The 17,644-nt window shown below is 45.3% G+C and overlaps 1 protein-coding gene across 1 annotated transcript; it reads right to left on the bottom strand.

Annotated features, from left to right (window-relative positions):
- Positions 1 to 2,808: 2,808 nt before the first annotated feature.
- FOXR1 (forkhead box R1) lies at positions 2,809 to 12,529 on the bottom strand. Its single transcript, XM_061440522.1, has 5 exons — positions 12,219 to 12,529; positions 5,148 to 5,222; positions 4,809 to 5,053; positions 4,344 to 4,570; positions 2,809 to 3,360 (listed from the first exon to the last, which is right to left on the bottom strand). Exons 1-5 carry the CDS (start codon positions 12,277 to 12,279, stop codon positions 3,078 to 3,080), a joined length of 891 nt encoding a protein of 296 aa, XP_061296506.1. The 5' UTR covers positions 12,280 to 12,529; the 3' UTR covers positions 2,809 to 3,077.
- Positions 12,530 to 17,644: the final 5,115 nt, after the last annotated feature.

The following is a 17,644-nucleotide window of genomic DNA, read 5'->3' as shown; positions in this document are numbered from 1 at the left end:
CTGGGGCCTTTCTTTCAAGGTAGAGATTTTGGTCAGGTGGGATACTGCTTGTACTTTTCAAGAATAGCACTTTTTCAGAGACGAGGGAGGAAGCAGTCTGATTTTATAGTGATACAGACTACAAGGGATTAAGAGCTGAATAAATGGACAGAAAATGAAGGCGACTCCTTAAATATAATGACCATCACACTCAATGACCTGAGGAGAATAACAGTGCATGTGTGCTCAGTCACTTCAGTCGTGTCAGACTCTTTGCGATCCCACGGACTGTACAGCCCTCCAGGCTCCTCTGTCCATGGGATTCTCCAGGCAAGAATACTGAAGTGGGTTGCCATGCCCTCCTCCAGGGGATTTTCCCAACCCAGAGATCAAATCTGCGTCTCTTACATCTCCTGCATTGGAAAGCCAGTTCTTTACCACTAGCACCACCTGGGAGATTAACAGTACCTACTCTTTAAAGCTTTTAATCCAGGTTTAATTGTATGGATTAACCCTGCAAACGCATGTAAAATGATGTCTGGTCCAACTGTAAGCACTCAGTGTTAATGTTAATAAGCCAGACATGGGAGTATACACTTTCCATTGTCCTATTTAGTTCCTGAATCAAAATCTGTGTGTACTTCCATTATCCCTGATTTGCATGCAAAAGAAATGGAAGTTTAGAAGTGTTAAGAAAACTTGTGCTAAAAAAGATACAGTGAGAGAGGACAGGTGGTCTGCGGAGAGGAAGCTGAGCTGGGAATCAGAGATGGAGAACAAGACTGTTGCCAGCAACAGCAAGGTCCCAGTTCCCACTGACAGTTGCCAAGTGCTGAAAGTAGACATAGGCTATTACTAGCCCACCAGCCTCCTGGAGCAGAGAGGGTGTCCTAACTAGACACCACAATAAACAATAAAATAACTACCCTTTATTTAGAACTGAGTTCCAGTTTCGGCAGGAAGCACTCTACTCCATCCCTGTCGATCTCCACCCTGGTATAGTGCTAAGAAAGCCATCATTAACTCATTTTCCTCATCAAGACACTGAGAAAGTGCCTGCCTGAGGCACATTCTTCTACAGTGAGGATGCAGGAGAACCAAGTGGCTACATCAGAGCTGAGAAACAGGAAGGTGAGCAGGAAGAAAAGGAGAGGTGAGACTATCTCAACCCTGACCAACCACAGAGACCAGGGAGCTGCCCGGACAAGGGGCGCCCTTCCTGAGACTCAAGCACCACCCACTGCCACCTCTGGGGAGGAGTGATACCCAGTCCCCTGGGACCGTGTCTGAGGCTGGAGCCATACTTCTGTGCAGGCCAGCTTCGGGGTAAGGGGGAACAGCAGAAGGACAGGTATTTCAGCCCCGTGGGAAACCCAGAATGATCTTTGAGCACTGTGGGGAACATCTGTGGCATCCTGACACAGCTCTGAATCTTGTTCCCTTCTTATCCGTCCCGCTGGCTTCTCTCCCTATTGCTCAGGTCTGAGGGTGGCAGCTGGCTTTGCCCTGGACAGTTTCCTGCGGTCCAGAAAGCCACCTCAGCCCAGCTGAGATCTATGGCCTCTGGGGACCCTGAATTCCCATGTGCTATGGCTTCTACTGAACCCTGAGGTATGAAAGGGCCATCCCCCTCACCTCCCCACTAATGCTTAAGTGGGAGAAATGAGGCTTGAGCCCAGCTACTCCTTTTCTCAATAAATTATTTTCCTTTAGGACTTCCCTGGTGGTCAAGAATCCATCTACCAATGCACAGGACACAGATTCAATCCCTGGTCTCGGAAGATCCCACAGGCCACAGGACAACTAAGCCCATGTACCATAAAGACTGAGGCTGTACTCTAGAGCCGGGGAGCCACAACTACTGCAGCCCGCCCACCATAGAGCCGGTGCTCTGCAACGAGAGAGGCCACCACCACGAGAAGCCCAACCACTGCAAACAAAGCGTGATAGTGCAAGTTGCTCAGTCCTGTCCGACTCTGTGAGAGTCCTCTGTCCACAGAATTCTCCAGGCCAGAATACTGGAGTGGGTAGCTGTTCCCTTCTCCAGGGGATCTTCCTGACCCAGGAATCAAACTGGGGTCTCCTGCATTGCAGGCAGATTCTTTTCCAGCCTAGCTACCAGCCCTTCCTTACTTGCCACAACTAGAGAAAGCCCAAGCACAGCAATGAAGACACAGTGCAGCCAAATATAGTTTTCAAAAAGAAATTCTTCCCTCTCACCTTTCTCATTGCTACCTCGTGGCCTCCCAGAAGGTATTCCCTTCAACTATTCCATAAACGATACATTTCCCTAGGCCTCTCCTCACTGTCCCCAGCTGATTACATCCACTCCTGTGGGTGGGTGGTGATTTGGGGGGTCCTTTGCAGGGCTGGCTGCTTTATGCTAGCCATCTTCCAAGAAAAAAAGATATCTCGAACAAGGTTGAGTATTTTCTTCCTTTGAGGAAAGAAGAGTATGGGCTGCCTTTGCTGCACACCAGGCAACCGGCCCATTGCCTCTGGAGCATCCAACAGCTCTGAGGGCAACCCATGTCCAACCTCAGAGCTGACCTGCGCCTCCCGTGCTACCTCATCCTCAGACCACACACACACACACCAGGCTGCTGCAGATTCTTTAATAAGGCATGGGCTGATGGCTGGTTCTTGGAACTAAAGGTCAAAGAGTGAGGACATCACATCTGAAAGGAAAGAAGAAAGTCAAAGGGATCTGTCTGCCCCCTGCAGCTGCTCTTCCCTAAGCCTGGACCTATCTCTCACGGCAGATGACGTACGTACTTCTCTCTCAAGCTCAAATGCCACCTGGTCTCCAAGAGAGGAAAAAGCCCCCTTTTGCAGAAAATCTCCCATACCATGTTTCTCACATCGTGTGGTCACCACTTCCCCAGGCTGCGGGGCTGTGAGCAGCGCCAGCTGTTTCTGCCTCAGCTCCTGATACCTCACGTTCCATGTTTGTGTAGGTGAGGACCCCTCAGGCAGGCACCACCCCAGCATCTCAGAACACCTCTGGCTTCTCCCCTTCCTCCAGAAGCTGCCCCCTAACCTCCACCTTGGTGTGACCCTGGCTCCTTCCATGCACACCCAGCCTCAGGTCAGGATCTTCAGGTCCCCTCCCCTGGGCCTCGAGTGTGACAAGGCCTCACACCTGGCTGGCTCATGCACTGCTGGATCCTTTCCAGCCGGGTGGAGGCCAAGGCACGGGCCTCTTCTGCAAAGCGGCGGTGTCCCTCGTCAGTCAACTTCCAGAGGCAGGATCGGGGCCGTGAGCTGGCCCCACCCTGCATGCTGACCGGCACCTTCTCGAAGCTGTCTCGGAAACAGAGATTGTGACGCACGGTATTCTTCCAGCCTTCCGGAGCCGTCCGGAAAAAGGGGAAATGTTGTCTGCGGACACGGAGGAATGGTAAGGAGAGGGGTGGTCTTTCTGGGAGATGCCTCTCCTGGAGAACATTCTCACCCAGGGGCCAGAAGCCCTCAGCCCTCCTCTCAAGGTGGTGAAGCAGAAGCTGGCCCACGAAGCACTGTGCTAACCAGGCCTGTGGCTGTGCAGCTGGTAAAAGCCTCACCCTCTGAACTCAGTCCACTGCCCCTACACTCCCGGGCTCGCTTTCCTTCCTCCCTCCCTCCAAGGGCTCAGGACTGACAACTGGAACAGAGCTGAAATCAGGCCAACAGCTCCTGTCAGAGGAATCCTGGTCAAGGAGGACACCTCTTGAGGATTAATATTCTGTGACTCTGACTCTAACAAAGGGAAAAGGTCTGAAAAACTCATACTCATGGGTACCTGACTGTCAGAAAGCAACGTAAATCCTTTCTCAGCTCGGCTTCCCCGGGTCCCTGGGGGACAGGCCGTGCCAGATTAGTCCAAAGGGAAAACGTGAGAAACTGCTGGGGGATCTTGAGAGGGAAGATGAGAGAATTTATGAAGCAGGTGAAAATATGTTTTGAAGAACTAAGATAGGGACTTCCCTGGTGCTCCAGTGGTTAAGATTTTGCCTTTCAATGGAAGTAGAACAGGTTTGATCCCTGATCAGGGAGCTAAGAGCCCACATTCCTCATGGTCAAAAAACCAAAACATAAAACAGAAACAATATTGTAACAAAAACTTAAAAAAAAAAAAAAGAACTAAGCTATAAAAAGGTTGGAGTCTCTTAGATGTGAGGGGTGGCGGTGGCTATCCTGTCTATGTGAGGTGAGGACACATATTCGGGGACAACCTGGAACCAGAGCCTGGGGACAGAGAGGGATCCTCTGGGATACATATGGGGGAGCTGAGGCAGCAGCCCAGGGCCCCCGCCAACTGGAAGGTATCAGAGCAGGGCCCTGCCCCCTCCCTTCGCCCTCCTCACAGGGCCCCCTGCACATACCGAGTGAAACTGTAGATCTGTTGCACGTTGAGGCCACAGGGGGCACTGTTTCTTAATGCCAGTGCAATTAGGTGGAAGTAATTGAGAGGGGGCCTGGACCAGAGCCTCCCCTCCTGGCTGTTGGCTTGCCGAAGCCTCCGACTCTGGAGGGGGGCCGGTTTGTGAGAGGACGGGAGAGCCACAGAGGAGCGGTCATCCTGGTCCTCAGCCTCCTTCTCTTCTGTGAGCTGGAGGAGCACAGAGTAGGAACTGGTCCTGACTCCATGGTCTCAACTCCAGGGGTGCGGTGGCAGGAAGGGGTGGTGGGCCAGGGCCACCATCTGGGCTTCTCCCCAACCCAGAAGACGGGGGGCACAGCTAATTTCTGAACCCATTAACCCTTTGTCAGTCCTAAGAAAACAGAGCCCTCTGCTGCGTCATCCCTGGGCCTACCCCCTGCCTAGAGCCCACCCCAGAAATCCCTACCTCCCAGTTGCTGAGGGAAGTGGCAAACCGCTTCCAAGGGGAACACTGGTCTCCAGGGGGTGACAGCAACTCCACCTCTGTGGCCTCCGGACATTTGGCAAAGTCTTCTTTTGGGACTGGCTGAGGGGAGGGAGCTGTGGTTGTCAGATTCTTCCCCTTACTGGGTTCTGGGACCTCCAGCTTTCCAGGGGGGAACATGATGTTGGGGTCTACCCACATCCACAGGTTGGGCTCAAAATCTGGACCTGCAGTAGAGAAAAAAGGAGACTGTGGCCCATAGCTCAAGGACTTTGGGTGTCCCACCCAGGCCACAGGGCCATGTCACTTCCCTTCACTCACCATCTTTATCAGGGTTGGGTTTTTTTTCCAGAGGTAACATTGGTGGCTCAACTATTCGGAGTTTATATCTGGCAACTGGCAAAAAGAAAGAGAGTCAAAACATCCTAGAATTTCCATTGTGGCCCCAGAGTCCTGGGCCTTGAAGCCTCCCTGGGAGGTGGCTGTGGGCCCTGCCTGGGAAGCGATGTCTTATTCTATGGGTTTCCCCTTACCTCTCTGACCTTCTCATTATCCTCTGCATTCTTCTCACCCTACATTATGTCCTTGAACCATTTCATTAATGCCTGTTACTTCAGTCAGTCACCATCTATAAACTCAAAGCTTCCATATCTTTATTTCTAGCCTAGACTTCTCTGCTAGCCCTTAAGTATAACTGTCTATACAGTCAACAAGGTCAAAAAAGTCAGATACAACTTAGTGACTAAACAACACCACACATATATATGTATTCTTTTTCAGATTCTTTTCCATTATAGGTTATTACAAGATACTGAATATAGTTCCCTGTGCTGTACAGTAGGTCCTTGTTGGTTATCTATTTTATATATAGTAATATGTATCTGTTAATCCCAAACTCCTAATTTATCCCTCCCCTCACTTCCCTTTTGGTAACCATAAGCTTGTTTTCTATGTCTGTGGGTGGAAATCATTCTTGTCTCCTCTTTCCTCTAGAGCCACACCCAATCAATCACCAAGTTCTACCATCCCAGTCCAAGCCTGTAACCTAAAAGTTCTGTTTACCTTTTCTTTAACTTATCATATTGCAGTTTTGAGCCAACTCATTGGAAAAGACCCTGATGCTGGGAAAGATCGAGGGCATAAGGAGAAGGGGGCGACAGAAGATGAGATGGGTGGATGGCATCATCCACTCAATGGACAGGAGTTTGAGCAAACTCCAGGAGAGAGAGAAAGACAAGGAAGCCTGGCATGCTGCAGTCCAGAGGTGCTAAAGAGTTGGACACAACTGAGCAACTGAACAATTGCAGTTTTGAGTGATCTCCTAAAACGTTAATCCAATTTTTCCACCCTTCACTGTAAACCTTTGGATGGCTTTCCATTGCCATTGGGCCAAATCTAAATTCCTTAAGATAGCCTATAAGGCCCTGGCTCCAGGCTCTCAGGCTCACTCAGTTGTGTCAGACTCTTTGCAACCCCGTAGACTGTAGCCTACCAGGTTCCTCTGTCCATGGGATTTTCCAGGCAATAGTACTGGAGTAGGTTGCCATTTCCTTCTCCAGGGAATCTTCCCAACCCAGGGCTCAAACCCGGGTCTCCCGCATTGTAGACAGATGCTTTACAGTCTGAGCCACCAGGGAAGTCTAAGATAGTCCATAAGGCCCTGGCTCCAGGCTCTCCACCCATCTCCAACAGACCTTATCGAGGAAGATCCTAGGTCTTCCCATAAGCTGTTCCCTTTTTCCTGGAAGCCCTCTTCCTGCTTGCCTCATTAATTGCTACTCACCCATCAAGTCTGTTTAAACATCTTTCTAAAGCAGCCTTCTCTGACTATCTGTCCAAACACTCACATAGCACACATTTTATTCTAACTGCTTGCTTAGAGTCTGTCTCCAGGTCTGTTTCCCTCACTGCCTGGGACATAGGAGGAGCTCAATTTAAATTAATGAATGGATACATGGTAGGCTCATCAGAGTAAATCAGGTATATATTAGAGCTAGCTGTGTGGTATGAATCTGGCTTCTGGTCCAGTTAGGGGGAACTGCTTTTGTCTCCCTCATTGTCCCCATGAGTGTCATATTACAGAAGAATCTAGGTCTGTGTCTGGGAAATGATGATATACTTATTGGAAAGCTCAGTCTCTAGAAAGGAAAAAGTAGTAAGAGATATAATAAAGAAAAAGGAAAACTATAATCATTTACAGGGAAAATAGATTAGCATAGAAAACTATATAAAATTGATATAGTAATAAAAATCATTAGAACTAATAAGAGTCCAGCAGGTTTGATAGATATAAGAGCAACATACTAATCACCACTGTTCCTCTATACCAGCATTAAGAAACTGGAAAATAAATTTTTTTCCAAAAAGATGCTGTTTACAATAGCAATCAAAGTTATAATGTGGACCTTTATGTGAAAAAAATGTAATTACTATTTGAAGACCTAAAAGACTTCAATAAAGTAAGACATATAATACATATTATAAAGATGCCAATTGGCTTCCCAGGTGGCACAGTGCTAAGAAACTATCTGCCAATGCAGGAGATGAGGGTTCAATCCCTGGGTTGGTAAGATAACCCATTCCAGTATTCTTGCCTGAGAAGTCTCATGGACAGAGAAGTCAGAGCAGGCTATAGTCCATGGGGTCGCAAAAGAGTCAGACACTACTTAGCAACTAAAAAACAATAATAAAGCTGCCAATTATTCTCAAATTAACCTATACATTTAATGCAGATATTATAACACATAAATCAGAAGGGTCTGCACAGTAAAACTCACAAGGGAAAAAAAATCAATAGATAAGAAACCAGAAAAAAAATAATCTCCCAAACTCTCAATTCTCTGACAGACAACTCCTACAAATCAAAAAATAAAAAGCTAAGACAAACCTGTTTGTGGGTAAAAGATACGAATCAGTATTCAGAAGGAGGGGATACCTGAAGACGCTCAACCTCACTCGTCAGAGGAACACAATGAAAGAATGAGATAATACTTTACATGGAACTGACAAGAATTATAAAGACAGGCAAAAAAAAGCATTGGCAAAGATGCAGTAAAACCAGATCCTTTATTACACTGCAGATCTGAATAGCAACTGGTACAGGTGAAGAATAATCAAGCAGCACTATAGATTACTGTCTGCCACTGGGTGTGTCTATTCTAGTTAACAGAGGAATTTATACACTAATCTTCACTGTTGCCATCATCTACCAAACTCTGGTCCACTCATTTAGAGAAATTTAGCTCCTGGCTCACAGTCACTAAAGCTACTCCTGCCTTAAATCTTGGCTATTTCAACTGATACATAGATGATTCTCCAAAGACCCTGGCCTCGAAGTTTTTTGAATTCGTCTGCTCCCCAAATTTTGCCTTCCATCCCAATATAAACAGTCCTTCTCATTGTAATAACCTGAACCAGTAACTGCAACCTCTCCATAACCTCATTGCTGCACCCTGTAAAAGGGTTGCATCACCTCCCCTTTCCAGCCATCTTCTTCTCAACCCCAACCATCTTTTGATACCAGTGATAACACCAATCCACTGATCTACGGCTTTGGAGCACTGGTTTGGAAGAGCTGGATTTAATCAGGGTTGTGGTTTGACGTAGCAAGTGTTCCAGAGCCAAAGGAATTGACGGTGTACGCAAGAGAGTGATTGTGTTTGACTGCGGGATTCCAGGTTAAAGAGAGGACTTCCTAACTCCACTCTTTGAGAGCAAGAAAAATGGTGACAGGATCAACAGACTGGTAATCTCAGCGGATCAAAGGATAAGGTCTCTGTCTCTTCTGTCCTTGCTCTGACACAGGTGGCTCTGTGCCTCCTCAAGCATACACAATGTACCTATTTTTTTTTTTTTTTTTTTGTCAGCGGGGAGTTCTTAGAGGTTTGTGGGATCTCAGTTTCCTGACCAGTGGGCAAATCCAGCCCTGGCAGTGAAAGTGCTGAGTCCAAAAAACTGGACTGCCAGGGAATTCCTGTCTCCTCTCTTTCCTGATGCTGGGAAAGATTGAAGGCAAGAGGAGAAGAGGGAGACAGAGGATGACATGGTTGGATGGCATCACCAACTCAATGGACATGAGTTTGAGCAAACTCTGGGAGATAGTGAAGGACAGAGGAGTCTCACGTGCTGCAGTCCATGGGATCGCAAAGAGCTGGACATGATTTAGCAACTGAACAGCAAGAGCAACAACTCTTTTCTGTTATTAATTTCTGTCTCTGGACCATATCAGCATTCAAATATGCTGTTAATTCTCTGATCTTATTAAAAAGAAGAACTTGTTGGGACTTCCCTGGTGGTCCAGTGTTTAAGACTTCACGCTCCCAATGCAAGCGGCTGGGTTTGATCCCTGGTCAGGTAACCAGATCCCAAATGCTGCAACTACAGATCCTGCATGTGTCAACAAAGGCCAAAGATCTCGCAAACTGCAACTAAGACCCAGTGAAGTCAAATAAATAAATACGAATATTAACAAACAAGAATTCTTGTTCCCACTTTCTGTGCCAGGCCAGTACTCCATTTTTGCTTGCTTTTGAGGCAGAACTCCTTGAAAAAATTGTCTGTATTTTCCGTCTTTACTTCCCCTCCCTTCCACTCTTATATCCTTGCCAATCAGACTCCTCCACCACTCCCCCGAAACCACAATGCTTAAGGTTGCACTCCACCAAAACCATATTATCAAGACTCTGCTTTGATAACTCCAAGTCAGCCCATCCCTGATCTGATCTCTCCTGTAACCACTCCTTCTTTGAAACACTTTCTTCATTTGGTTTCCAGGAAAAGACAATCTCAGTTTTGATTCTCAATGGTCATTTCCTCATTTCCTCAGTTTTTGTTGGTTATCTCTCTTCTCTCCAATCTCTTTAGAATGGAATGCCCCCTAGGGCTCACTCTATTTTCTCCCCTTAAATGCCACATGTGTATCAAGGACTTTCAAAATTCCTCTCTCTCTCCACAATTAAAACATATCTACCAGCTTACTCAATATTTCTACTTGGATATCTAAGAAATACCTCAACCTTGGCATAGTAAAGAACAGAATTCCTGGTTTTCCTCCCCAGATCTTCCACATCTCCGTACAAGACAACTCAATCCTTGAGCCTGGTCAGCCAAAAGCTCTGGAAGAGTCATCCTCTAATCTTTTTTTTTTTTTTTTACATAATACATCCAACCCATCAAGAGAATCCAGCTGGTTCCTTCTCACCACATCCTCCACCACCACCCTGGTGGTCCAGTCCACCATCAGCTCTTGTCTGGATTACTACTATAGCCTCCTAAATAGTTGCTTGGTTCCCAGTCTCTCTACACTTCAACCCAGCAGCCACAATGATCTTTTCAGACTATAGATCATTCAGGATAAGCTGTGTAATCTGCAAGTGAAAAGTGAAAGTGAAGTCGCTCAGTCATGTCCGACTATTTGTGACCCCATGGACTGTAGCCTGCCAGGCTCCTCCATCCGTGGGATTTTCCAGCCAAGAATACTGGAGTGGGTTACCATTTCCTTCTCCAGGAGATCTTCACGACCCAGTGTTTGAACCCGGGTTTCCTGCATTGTAGGTAGACCCTTTACCCTCTGAGCCACCAGGGGAGTCAAATGTAGGGTTCCTTGTTCAAAAATTATTAAAAATCTTGACAGTGATGGCAGGACATTAAACTCAGTATAAACACCCTAAGTAATGGCACAGGTCACTCACTATATTGGCAATCAGGTCACTCCACTGTTCTAAACTTTGTCAACCGTACTAATCTTACTGAGTCAACCCTAATGTCCTGAGAGGGGAAGAGGGCTCTTCCTGACCTCTGCTCCACGCTCCACACCCTCTGAACTCTTCTCTTTATTTACCTTGATCCAGCCTCACTAGCCTCTTTACGAGTTCCTCAAACACTCCAGGCATATTTCTTTCTGAGGGCTTTTTACATGAGCTATTTCTCCTGCTTGAGAAACTTTTCCTCTTAAGTATGGTCTAGCTCACCATCTCACCTCCTTCAGCTGTGCTCAAATATGTTCCTGGGACTACCCTGGTGGTCCAGTGGTGATCCATTGGCTAACACTTGGTGCTCCCCATGCAAGGGACCCCAGTTCAATCCCTGGTCAGGGAACTATATCCCACATGCCGCGACTAATATATATAATATATATATATATATATACCCATACACACACACACACACACACACCATGTGTGTGTGTGTATACATATTAATATAAACTGCCTGTGTGGTCTCAGTAGAATATCAGCTCCATGAAGAGTTGTCTCTTTTGCTCATGGTGTATCAAGAGTGTCCAGAATAGTGCCTGGGAAAATTGGAGGTGCTCAATTAATATTTCTCTTTTTTTTGGCCATGCCTGTGGCATGCAGGATCTTAGTAACCAGGGATTGAACCTGGGCCCCCTGAATTGTGGAATCTTAACCACTAGACCACCAGAGAAGTCACCTGATAAGTAAATATTTCTTGAATCAAGACACAGGAATGTTCAGCATTACTCATGGTGACAAGGAGTTCCAATGGAGTTTGTGTCTCCGTCAGTAAGGAAAATTAAAATACAAAAAGATAATATATGCAGATGATAGAATATCACACAGCTATCAGAAATGATGAATCAGATCTTCATTTAGCAACCCCAAATTACTCTCAAAAACAATGTGAATGGGGGGACGCAGAGAGTATTTATGTATAGTAAGGTTACCTATAAAAGCAAAATAATGCTAAACAGTTTTCAAAGATACATTTGTCTATAAAGACATTAAATGGATTGGGAGTGTGGGAAGTGAGGAAAGAGGGTGGGGACTGAAGGAAGAAAATGAGTTAATCCAACTACTCTGCCCAAATAGATGGCAGTCATATATCAAGAATGTAGTAAGCAATTACCTCAACTCTCAATACCTGAGAAACACCTGAGAACCCCTTTAAAGACAACGGTCAACTATCCGTTCAGCAAATACTGAGCGGCTCTAGGTGTCAGACAATGTATTAAGAGGGGCATACGGCCACAGACAAAATTGATTTTAAAAATCTTTTTAAAGAGAAAGATGATCGAAATCAGTAGTGGGCCCAAACGGCCTGGGCGCCACGGAGAAAAGGCTGAAGAGAGACCTAAAAGTTTTGCGACGGCGCCCGTGAACGAGGGTGGAAAAGCAGTGTTCGGGCAGGCCCCTACCTTCCGTGGGCTTCCAGTCGAGGATGGGGCCCCCTCGCCTCTTGGGAAAAGTAGGGGCGGGGCAGGGGCGCAGCAAAAGGGGCAAGGAGTCCAGAATCGCAACATCGTAACGGGGCCCGTGAGGGCGGGCGGGGAGGAGGTCCAAGCGCCGGAGCCTCGGGCCTGGCGCGCCCATGAGCGCCCCCCTCAGCCGTCGCGGCGCGCCCATCCCCCACGACCCCGTCCAGGACACTCACGGTTCTGTTCGGCTAAGGGCAGGTGCGACGTGGCGAAGGCCAGAAAGGACTCGTTCCCCATGTCCCAGTCCAGCAGCCCCGGGACCTGGCCATGGAGGCTGGCCCAGAAGTCGACGTGCTGCAGTTTCAGGTCCACGGTTAGGAGAGGAGGGCCAGCCAGCACAGGGTGAGAGAGTCGGGAGAGACTGAGGCTGAGGCCTGGGAGGCACGTTCTTAAATCCCCTGGTGCTGATTGACTTGAGTGGAGCCCGCTCAGGTGTGCCTCATTTAACACCCTCGACCTCTCGGGCCTACACTGAGCGCCCCCCCAACCCCGCCTTTTCCACAACCCCTCACGCTTTCACTTTGGGGTTTGGGGACCTTGGGGATTCAGAAGGGAGGGATCCCAGGCGCTCTTTCCTCTCTACATTTACCCCAAGCTCTTTTTTTATTTGGTAAATCAGTCTACCAATCAAGAATGATCCTGTGATGGTATTAGTAGCTACTTTCTAGAAGTTTGGAGGATTTCATGGTTTATCCAAGATCGCATCTGTAAGTGTAAAGTGGAGATGGAATTAAATGGTGGTTTTTATTATTTTATGTCATTTTTTTGGAATGGTGATTCTTAAATTTTGTTTTTCATACTTTCAAATTTACAGAAAAGTCCCAAGACTGCGATAAAAAAATTCCAGTATACCTAATTGGTTAAGTCCTCTAACCAATTATACCAATTATTAACATTTTATCACATTTTTGTTTTTCTCTCTGTGTAAGACATACATTATCTTTTTCTGAACTACTCAAGAGTAATTTGCTGACATCCTGCCCCTTTACCCATAAATACTTAAGTGTGTATTTCCTGAAAACCAAGATATTGGTTTATATAACCAGAAAATCAGAAATGAGAAAATTAAAAAACTTAACAAGGATTCAATGAAAGTGAAAGTGACTCAATCGTGTCCAAATCTCTTTTTGTTTGTTTTGTTTTGATAGGTAAGGAGTAGATTTATTCAGATTCAGAGAGAAGCACACTCCAAAGACAGACTGTGGGCCATCGCAGAGAGGAGTGCAGCTGTGTCTGACTCTGTGACCCAGGCCAGAATACTGGAGTGGATAGCATTCCCTTCTCCAGGGGATCTTCCCAACCCAGGGATCGAACCCAGGTCTCCCGCATTGCAGGCAGATTCTTTACCAGCTGAGCTACCAAGGAAGCCCTTATGGATTCAATACTGTATTTAAAATACAGATCCTATTCAAATTTCACCAATTGCTCCAATAATGTGCTTTATATGACTTTGCTTTATTATCTAGAATCCATTTCAGGATCATGCAAGGCATTTAATTTTTATGTCTCTTTAGCCTCTAATCTGGAGTAATTTCTCAGACTTAAATCTTTCATAACATTGGCATTTTGAAGAGTACAGGCCATTTATTCTGTAGAATGTCTTTTAGTTTAGGTTCCTGTTTCCTCATAACTAGATTATGTAATTTTGGCCAGAATGTCAGAGAAGAGATGTTTCCTTATTAGTACATCACATTAAGAGACCCGTGATGTTGGTTTGTCTCATTATTAGTGGTATCCATTATGTTTTTCAACTGTGAAGGTACCTTTTTTTTTCCTCTCTTTTGTAATTAGTAAGCAATTTGTGGGGACATATATTAAAGTGATCTAAAATCTTGTTTCTCATCAAATTTGTACCCACTAATTCTAGTGTCCATTTATGATTCTTGCCTAAATCAATCATTACTATGATGCGTGTGAAATGATTTTATTTTATATATATATTTTTGACTGCACCTCCAATCTTGTGGGACCTTAGTTCCCTGACCATGACAGTGAAAGCACTGCGTCCTAACTGCTGGACTGCCAGGGAGTTCCCTGATTTTTCTAAATCTATCGTTCTATCTCCATTTATTTTAGTTGGCATTCTTTTGTAAGAGCTTCCCCGGTGTCGAAGTGATAAAGAATCCACCTACCAATGCAGGAGGTGCAGGTTCAATCCTTGGATCAGGAAGATCCCCTAGAGAAGGAAATGGCAACCCACTCCAGTATTCTTGCCTAGAAAATCTCATGGACAGAGAGGAACCAGAGCGGGCTACAGTTCATGGGGTTACAGAAGAGTCAGACGTGACTAAGCACAGCACAGCACATTCTTTTGTAAAGAAGAACTTTTCTTTATCACATATTTGTTTGTTATCAGTATGGACTCAAAGGATTGATTCTTATGTTACAGAAAGTGAAAAGTGAAAGTGAAGTTGCTCAGTTGTGTCGGACTCTTTGCAGCCCGGTGGACTGTAGCCTACCAGGCTCCTCCATCCATGGGATTTTCCAGGCAAGAATACTGGAGTGGATTGCCATTTCCTTCTCCAGGGGATCTTCCCAACCCAGGGATCAAACCCGGGTCTCCCACATTGTAGGCAGACGCTTTACCGTCTGAGCCACCAAGGAAATCATATGTTACAGAGTGGATTATAATTCATTACTGTATTTGTTTTATCCTTAAATTATTCATATTTGGCCAGAGGGTGAGGCAGCCCCCTCTTTGTGCATTCTGGGTTTTCCCATCAGAGCCCATCTACCCTGTACTGTGTTGCCAGTTGCTTGCTTACTAGACTGGAAACTTTGAGAGTAGTACCTGGCATGTAGGAGACCCTCAATAAATGTTGTTTTAACTATGGTGAAAACAACAACTTTTAAAAAATTTACTGGCACCCTACCTTTAATATCAATAATAACAGTAATTTTATGATAATTTCCCTAGTTATAAAAATAATACATGCCTGATACAGAAAACTTGGAAATATAGAAAGCACAAAGAAAAACACAAGAAAACAAAAATCATTCTTGTTATCCACAAGAGATAATAATTAATTACATTCTGATGTATAGTATTCCAATCTTTTTCCTGTGTTTCATTTTGTTTTATATAAAAAGTTATTGTAATGCATCTACCGTTTTATAGCCCCTTTTAAATTAATGTATCATTTGAAAATGTTAATATCATGTAAATCATATCTCTGATGAGGTTAACACCCAGAATGTATAAAGAAATCCCACAAATCATCAAAAAATCCAAACAACCCAGTTTAAAAATGGGCAAAGGACTTGAATAGACATTTCTCCAGAGAAGAAATACAGATGTCCAATAAGCACATGAAAAGATGTGCTTTTATATCATTAACAGTAGAGAAATGCAAATAAAAACCACAATGAAATACTACTTCGTATCCATTGGGATGGCTATTATAAAACTAAACAAAGAAAATACAGGAAATAACAAGTGTTGACTAGGATGTGGAGAAATTGGAATCCTTGTGAATTACTGGTGGGAATGTAAAATGGTGCAGGCTCTCAAAAAAAAAAAAGAAAAAAATAAAAGAATTATTCTATGATCTAGCTGTCTCATTTCTTGGTTAATACCCTGAAGAACTGGAATCAGAGGTTTGGATAGATATCTTTATACCCATGTTCAAGACTGCCTATTCACAGTATTTAAAATGTGGAAACAGGGACTTTCATGGTAAGAATCTGCCTTGTAATGTAGGGGACTTGAGTTGCATCCCTGGTTGGGAACCTAAGATTCCACATCCCTGGGGCAACTAGAGAGAAACCCACATGCCTCAGTGAAGAGCTCACAAAAGATCCCCTGGGCTGCAACTAAGACCCGAGGCACCCAACAGATGTATTTTAAAGATGGTTAAAGTCGTAAATTTTAAGTTTGTATTGTGTGCTTTTTCACTCAGTGGTGTCCGATTCTTTGCCACCCCATGACTGACTGTAGTGCAACAGGCTCCTTCGTCCATGGGGATTCTCCAGGCAAGAATGCTGGAGTAGGTTGCCACTTCCTTCTCCAGGGGATCTTCCTGACCCTGGGATTAAACCTGCATCTCCTGCATTGGCAGGCAGATTATTTACCACCAAGTCACCAGGGAAGCAAAGAATGAATGTGCTGTGCTGTGCTTAGTCGTTCAGTCATGTCCGACTCCCTGCAACCCCATGCACTAGAGCCTGCCAGGCTCCTCTGTCCATGGGGATTCTGCAGGCAAGAATACTGGACTGGGTTGCCTTGCCCTCCTCCAGGGCATCTTCCCTACCCAAGGATCAAACCCAGGTCTCTTGCACTGCAGGCAAATTCTTTACTATCTGAACCACCAGGGAAGCCCTTTATGTTTGTATTATCATGATTTTCAGTTCAGTTCAGTTGCTCAGTTACGTCCAACTCTTTGTGACTCCATGAATCCCAGCACGCCAGGCCTCCCTGTCCATCACCATCTCCCAGAGTTCACCAAAACCCATGTGCATCAAGTCTGTGATGCCATCTAGCCATCTCATCTCTGTTGTCCCCTTTTCCTGCCCCCAATCCCTCCCAGCATCAGGGTCTTTGCCAATGAGTCAACTCTTCGCATGAGGTGGCCAAAGTATTGGAGTTTCAGCTTTAGCATCAGTCCTGCCAATGAACACCCAGGACTAGTCTCCTTTAGGATGGACGGGTTGGATCTCCTTGCAGTCCAAGGGACTCTCAAGAGTCTTCTCCAACACCACAGTTCAAAAGCATCAATTCTTTGCTGCTCAGCCTTCTTCACAGTCCAACTCTCACATCCATACACGACCACTGGAAAAACCATAGCCTTGACTAGACAGACCTTTGTTGGCAAAGTAATGTCTCTGCTTTTTAATATGCTATCTAGGTTGGTCATAACTTTCCTTCCAAGGAGTAAGCGTCTTTTAATTTCATGGCTGCAATCACCATCTGCAGTGATTTTGGAGCCCAGAAAAATAAAGTCTGACACTGTTTCCAGTGTTTCCCTATCTATTTCCTATGAAGTGATGGGACCAGATGCCATGATATTTTTCTGAATGTTGAGCTTTAAGCCAACTTTTTCACTCTCCACTTTCACTTTCATCAAGAGGCTTTTTAGTTCCTCTTCACTTTCTGCCATAAGGGTGGTCTCATCTGCATATCTGAGGTTATTGATATTTCTCCCGGCAATCTTGATTCCAGCTTGTGCTTCTTCCAGCCCAGCATTTCTCATGATGTACTCTGCATATAAGTTAAATAAGCAGGGTAACAATATACTCCTTTTCCTATTTGGAACCAGTCTGTTGTTCCATGTCCAGTTCTTCCTGACCTGCATATAGGTTTCTCAAGAGGCAGGTCAGGTGGTCTGGTATTCCCATCTCTTTCAGAATTTTCTACAGTTTATTGTGACCCACACAGTCAAAGGCTTTGGCATAGTCAATAAAGCAGAAATAGATGTTTTTCTAGAACTCTCTTGCTTTTTCCATGATCCAGCAGATGTTGGCAATTTGATCTCTGGTTCCTCTGCCTTTTCTAAAACCAGCTTGAACATCTGGAAGTTCATGGTTCACGTATTGCTGAAGCCTGGCTTGGAGAATTTTGAGCATTACTTTACTAGCATGAGAGATGAATGCAATTGTGCGGTAG

The sequence above is a fragment of the Bos javanicus genome, chromosome 15 (genome assembly GCF_032452875.1).
Source record: "Bos javanicus breed banteng chromosome 15, ARS-OSU_banteng_1.0, whole genome shotgun sequence".
Lineage (NCBI taxonomy): Eukaryota > Metazoa > Chordata > Mammalia > Artiodactyla > Bovidae > Bos > Bos javanicus.
Note: the sequence above shows the minus strand (reverse complement) of the source record. Positions and strands in the feature narration are given on the sequence as shown.

What these genes read in the sequence shown, in the direction of transcription:
- FOXR1 (XM_061440522.1), bottom strand. Translation starts at nt 12,279, where the DNA reads ATGGGGAACGAGTCCTTTCTGGCCTTCGCCACGTCGCACCTGCCCTTA. An exon ending in CTTCCCTCAGCAACTGGGAG is followed by an intron (nt 4,571 to 4,808) that starts GTAGGGATTTCT and finishes GTGCTCCTCCAG; the next exon opens with CTCACAGAAGAGAAGGAGGC. An exon ending in CAGATCTACAGTTTCACTCG is followed by an intron (nt 3,361 to 4,343) that starts GTATGTGCAGGG and finishes CCGTGTCCGCAG; the next exon opens with ACAACATTTCCCCTTTTTCC.